Here is a 6,935-nt window from a genome sequence, read left to right as displayed (position 1 = left end):
ACATTTTTAATATGTTGAATTTCAATATAGTCTTGAAGAAACTAAAATCAGCCTTGATGAGAAAGAGAAGAAGATTGAGTCGTTGCAACTATCACGTTCAATCCTTGACCCTAATGAGATTTCTAAGATGAAAAGAACACTATTGGAAATTTTGACCTTTATAAAGACTGAAAAAGAACAGGTTAGTATTAAATGTGCAAGATATTGTTATCTCTTACTAGAACTTGGATTCAATTGTTAAATATATTATGGCAGAGAATAAGCAATGGTAATTAAGTTTAGACGTGTTCAACAATCTCCCAAACTACTCATTAGAACACAATTGGCATGTTACAAAATAATAATTTTTTTTTTATAGTTGTTATCATTTTCTATTTGATAGTTATTATGCCAATACATTTTATTACTTTTTTTTTTTTTTTTATATTATAATAGTTAGTTGTTTCATTATTTCTTACTATTATCAATTCTTCAAAATACCTGCTAAGAATATCATAATTTGTGCTTCGTGGTTTGGTAAATTTCAATTTCCAGAAAATTCTCAACTAAGCCAAATACATGTATTAATCTCAGTTTACTACAACTTCTTCAATACCCAAACAAAGATAAGTGAAAAACCAACATTAAAATTTCTTTCTTTTTCCCCCTAATCATTCCAACAACACCAGACAAAGTTGTTTAGATAATAGTTATTCCTTTTGTTATTATAATAATTACTTATTTGGTTATTGTTTATCAAATAAAATATATATTATATAAGTTTATGATAAAACCGTGCAACGCACGATCTTTTAACTAGTATTTATATATATTTAAAGAATTGTTTTCATTCCTTTACGTTGTTGACCCTATTTTGCAGGCGATGAATTTGCATTATCTCTATATTTTATATATATATATATATATATATATTTAAAGAATTGTTTTATATTTCATTCCTTTACGTTGTTGACCCTATTTTGCAGGCGATGAATTTGCATTATCTCTATATTTTATGATATCATTTTTCATTCATTCACACTTGAGCATTATCAGGACCATTTTATTCATTTATTAATTTTTATAGATAATTATAATATTCTGTTAATTTAGCATAATCTTTTCTACCTAGGTCCCTAAGTATTTATATATGAAAGATGTCAGTAGTTAAGGTACAAGGTTCTTAGCAGACATAAGTAAGTTGTTTTCAAATTTATTCATATAAGTTCAGATCAAATAGCTAGCTTTGTTCTCCCACAGTCCTCTCTCTTTTCCAAGCCATGGCTACCACTTTCTACAACTTATTCACGCTACCACTATTCTTCTTCATTTTTCTTCTTCCCTCTGCTCATTCATCAGTTTCATTCAATATTACTCGCTTTAATCCTAATGCGTTAAATGTAATATATCGTGGAGATGCTGTACCTTCAGTTGGAGCCATAGAGATGAACAAAGTCAATTATGCGTGCCGTGTTGGTTGGGCCACCTATGCCGAGAAGGTGCCACTCTGGGACTCCAATACTGGAAACCTCGCCAACTTCACAACTCATTTCTCCTTCATTATTGATACACAAGGCAGTGCTAATTATGGTCATGGGCTTGCATTCTTCTTGGCTCCTGTTGGGTTTGAGATCCCTCCAAATTCAGTTGGTGGCTTCCTGGGCTTATACAACACAACAAACAGTGATTCATCAAAGAACCAACTAGTTCACGTTGAGTTCGACTCTTTCGCGAATCCAGAATGGGATCCTGCATTTACGCACGTGGGAATTAACAACAACTCAATTTCTTCTGCTGTTGATACCACTTGGAATGCTAGTTTCCACAGTGGAGATATTGCAGATGTGTGGATTACATACAACGCTAGTACCAGGAATTTGAGCGTTTCTTGGACTTACCAAAGGACCTCAAATACTCAGGAGAATACTAGTCTTTCTTACCAAATTGATTTGAGAAAGGTTCTCCCTGAGTGGGTCACAGTTGGATTTTCAGCTGCTACTGGTTATTTTGGAGAGCGACATACGCTTTTGTCATGGGAATTCAGTTCAAGCTTGGATATAAATGTAGCAAGTGGAAAGAAAGCAAAAGGTCGTGGACTAATAGTGGTTCTGACAGTGACCGGTGGAGTTCTGATAGCTGGTGTGATTATAGCATTTTCAATATTGTATATATGGAAGGGAAAGAAAAAGGAGACAGAAGAAACAACAAACTTAACATCAATGAATGATTATCTAGAGAAAGGAGCAGGGCCAAGAAGGTTTTCTTATCGTGATCTTGTTTCAGCTACCAATAACTTCTCAAACGAGAGGAAGTTGGGTCAAGGAGGATTTGGTGCTGTTTACAAGGGATATTTAGCTGATTTAGACATGCTAATTGCTGTGAAGAAAATCTCAAGAGGGTCTAAACAGGGGAAGAAAGAATACGTAACTGAGGTGAAAATCTTTAACCAACTGAGACACCGAAATTTGGTGCAACTCATAGGATGGTGTCATGACAAAGGTGAGTTTCTACTTGTATACGAGTTTATGCCAAATGGTAGCCTTGATACTCACCTCTTTGGCAAGAGGAATCCTCTCACTTGGGAAGTAAGATATAAAATATCTCTTGGATTGGCCTCTGCGTTGCTTTATCTTCATGAAGAGTGGGAGCAATGTGTGGTGCACCGAGATATCAAAGCAAGCAATGTCATGCTAGATTCTAGTTTCAATGTCAAGCTTGGTGACTTTGGGTTAGCTCGACTTATGGATCATGAGCTAGGTCCCCAAACAACTGGAGTGGCTGGAACTTTAGGATACATGGCTCCAGAATATTTAAGAACAGCTAGGGCTAGTAAAGAGACTGATGTATATAGCTTTGGAGTAGTTGCCTTAGAAATTGTTACTGGAAGGAGGTCAATTGATCCAATGGGAAAGGATTCCGAAATGGGGTTGGTAGAGTGGATTTGGAATCTTCATGGTAAGGGGGATCTTCTTTTGGCTTTGGATGAGAAGTTACAATCAGATTTTGATGAAAAACAGGTAAAATGTTTGATGATCATTGGACTTTGGTGTTCTCACCCTGATCAAAATCTGAGGCCCTCTATAAGGCAAGCAATTCAAGTTCTAAAGTTTGAGGCAACAATGCCAAATCTTCCAACAGAGATGCATGTTCCTATGTATCGTGTACCTACACCAGCAGCAATTAGCTCTAGTGAAGCTTCCGTGAGTACTACAAGCCTTCAGCATGGTCGTTAAACGTATTTACCATCTTTGGTTGTAATCATTGTTATAGTATTAGCTATTGTTTGTATGGAGTTTGTTAAGGTTTTGACCCTTGTTGTTGAATCACAAGGGAATTTACCAAGTGGTTAATTTATCCAATTATGTAAATTTCCAATTCATGAGTAAACAATTTAAGCATGTGATGATGAATGAAATAATATTTCACTAATCGCACGAAATCAAACACAATGGAGATAGCAATGTGGTGACGTAGGGAAATTCAATGGAAAAAATATTCCAAAGGAAAAGTCACTGTTGAGAATACTTCTGTTAAGATCTTAGTGTGTTGGCCTATTTCGTGCCAAAATTTACATATAATTGTTGTGTACTTAATTTCTTTGTAGCATGTACATTTGTGGGTTAATTTGTATTGGGTTGAAGGGATCAAGAGCTAAAGAGTAGAGTTGCAAGTTGTTCAATCTTGGTTGAGTGAAATTTTAAGGGTCAGACGAAGTCTCAAGCGAGTTAAGCATTTTGAAAATCAGTTGCATAGCAATCTCGCCTCTCACCTTGGTCAAGTGTGATTGCTAGAACTTTAGACAAATTAGTTATTTCCTTCTCTGTTGTACGTACCTATTCTTATACTCTGTATATAACCCTTATTTCCCATGAAGTTCCATACCCAATTTCCCATTTTGAAGAGCTAGAGAGCAACCTAAAACCCTAGTGAAAACACTCATTTGTTCTCTCTACCTTCACCCTCTCTAATGCATCCATTTCTAGACTAATTCATAGTCTATCAAATTCTACGGTTGGAGATTAAAACCAATACACACAAAGAATCCTTCAAAGTTGGAGTGGCCAAGGACACTTGGTCTTCCAAATTATAACTCAATTCGTGGATCCAGTGAATGACAAGAAGAAAAGATTCAAGAAATCAGGTACTAGTAGGAGCTTGAAGCTCAGGTACGTAGTCATTACTTAGCATGTAGGGGTTTTTATATTTTTATTTTTATTTTTAAAGTAATTTGTACTGCAGCTATTCTTGTTTAGTGGATCATTTGTTGCTATAGGTCACGAAGAGTTCTTTGCTCAGTTTCAGGTTTTCTCTCAATAAACACTAGGTATGTTTGGGGTGCTTGTATGTGATTGGGATTTGTTGTTGTGTTTCTATATCTATGCATATGCTAATTGGCTAATTACATTAACAATTGGACTTAATTTGTTAGTTAGTTAAAATTGACGTAAGCCATAAAATTGGGGTCTAAATTGATGAGTCCGACCTTCTCCAACGAAGCAAATCCACTACAATAAAAGATCTCAAAAAAACAAAAAATTCTAGACTCTACATCTTGTAAACAACTTACATCTAGTAGAAGTTCTAAAACCTTTTTGAGTTGCACGAGACAACAACAGCAATAAGCAAAATTTTGCTAATATAGGTTTTAGTTCTCAGTTCAATGCATCCAACCTCATCTGCCATTTGCCAAAAATGGATGTCTGAGCCATCAATATCTGGGTTGGAAAAGTAGTACTAGTAATTGAAAGCCAGAGGTATTCACGTGTATACATGCTAATATTGTTCTTAGCTCTATGTAACACATCTCTCATTCTGTGCCGTAAGCTAAGTTCAACGCATCAGCGTAATGATTAGAATAAAATCTGAATCCAAGAAATTTTTACAATAATGAAGTGTATATCAAAAGATAAGAAAAGTAAGAGGAGTATTAAAAACTATAAGCTCTAAATTAGCGCAGGAAATTAAGATTGTATTAAAGTCTTTTAAACATTATCTTGTCTAACCGCTCTGGTTGTTATCTTCTTGGAATCTTGTAATATTATGTTAATGAATTCGGATTTGCCGAACAAGTCTTTGGTTTTTTAGAAGAATCTGAACAACAAGAAGTCATTATGTAATCTAATGCGTGTCTTCAAAGGTATACGTAGCATTTCTTCTATGTGTTTTATTTATTAGTTTAACTTATCATTAAAGATTAACAAACTAGAAATTAACATCAGATGGAGCGGGAGAGTAAGATCGATGGATGCAAGCCTTTTGACTTTGCAGTAGGTGTTGGAACTTCATTTTCATGCAAGTATTCATCTAACCCAGTAATGTTTAAGAACATATAACCATTACCCAGTTATTTTAAATTGGATTGACTTTTAAAAATCATATATGTTTAAGCCTACATTTTTTTACCACTACACATTCTTAGTGCGATGGTCACTCCACAAGTATAAGTATTTGTGAAGTGTGGAGGGACAAGGGCCGGGTTTAAGTCTCCAGGAGTGAGCTTCATACACATATACACTTAGATTAGGTTAGAGTATAATTTCTATCTTGTAAAAAAAAAAAAAAAAAAAAAAAAACCTACATTTTTCTAGTTTGATTTGGGAGTTTGGTTTTTGGATTTAATTGGTGTTTTAAATTGATACTATTTTAGAAGTCCAGGTTTGATTTCAAATTATATATACATTGCTTATTATTATTATTATTTTTACTTAGATTAATATTTTGAAAATTCTACTAATGAATTACACTCTCTCTTTGTTTTAATGACATATGTCAAATTTCATTTTAATAGAATGTTATTTACTATTTAATTTATAAATTTATATTTTGTGTATGATTTTAAAATTTTAAAAAAAAATCAGCATTAAACATTTAATAATGAAATAATTACTGATCCATGATCATCTTGATTAGGAAAAATTATTTAGTGCACTTGGTGGACCACATTAGAAATGTCTATTGGAGTAACTATTTGATACTTTGGGAACAATATTCTCACATTTCATATTATAGTGGATCTCACTAGAGCAATTCTTCAATTGTTTCTTTGTTTTGGGATATGCCTAAGATATAGAAATATACCATTTAAATTTAATTAGTTCCATAAAAAAGTATTTTCAAGACACTTGTCAAATAGTGGATTGGGTTGATTCATTATTTTGAAAGTCGTAAAATCAAACAAATCATTATGTTGGGTTACACATGTGAGTGGAGTTTCACATTAAATAGTAATGAGTAGTTAATATAACATAATATAACACATGCCCATTAGGCTTAGGTTTTTTGGGTTAAAGTGTGCCTCTATATAATATATTAATTATTCAAAGAAAATCTCTAATTTGTTTATCTTCCCAACAAGTGGTATTAGAGCTCATAGTGGTGTGGAGCAAAGGTGGCAAAGTTATTGAGGTTCCTTTTGTAGTTGAAGCAAGAACGGAGTGTGTGTAATTGAAAATCTTTCGTAAATGGAGCAAGGTAGCTCCCTTTCACAGTTGGAGTAAGGACGATATATTGCACTAAGCAAGCCTATGAAAGCCCACAAAAATGATCTTGGAAAAGGCCTAACAAAGGAGTGATATTTGCCAATGGTGCTAGACAATAGTAAAGTGCAAGGTTCCTATGGAGATAAAAAAATGTGTTGGGTTGACATATGGAGGCCTATGAATGATGCACTAGTGAAGGGAAAGACCCATTAGTCAAGGAGGAGCGAGTAAGACTTGTTTATGGCCTATAAAGAGATCTTGAAAGCCTATAGAGAGGCAGAGACTCACATGTGAGAGGAATTTTGTTGGGTTGCATGTGTAAATGAAGTCCCACATTGAATAATAATAAGAAGAAGAATGAGTAGTCACTATAACATAATTGAGCACATATTCATTGGGTTTAGGCCTTTTAAGTTAAAGTGTGTTTTTATATGTTTTATTAATTATGCAAGGAAACTCTCCAAGATATTTATCTCC

General features: G+C 33.9%; 1 protein-coding gene across 1 annotated transcript; it reads left to right on the top strand.

Annotated features, from left to right (window-relative positions):
- Nucleotides 1-1,259: 1,259 nt before the first annotated feature.
- Nucleotides 1,260-3,212, top strand: LOC115993819 (L-type lectin-domain containing receptor kinase IX.1-like). Its single transcript, XM_031117798.1, has one exon. It carries the CDS (start codon nucleotides 1,260-1,262, stop codon nucleotides 3,210-3,212), a length of 1,953 nt encoding a protein of 650 aa, XP_030973658.1.
- Nucleotides 3,213-6,935: the final 3,723 nt, after the last annotated feature.

This window comes from Quercus lobata, chromosome 6 (genome assembly GCF_001633185.2).
Source record: "Quercus lobata isolate SW786 chromosome 6, ValleyOak3.0 Primary Assembly, whole genome shotgun sequence".
Taxonomy (NCBI): Eukaryota; Viridiplantae; Streptophyta; class Magnoliopsida; order Fagales; family Fagaceae; genus Quercus; species Quercus lobata.
Note: the sequence above shows the minus strand (reverse complement) of the source record. Positions and strands in the feature narration are given on the sequence as shown.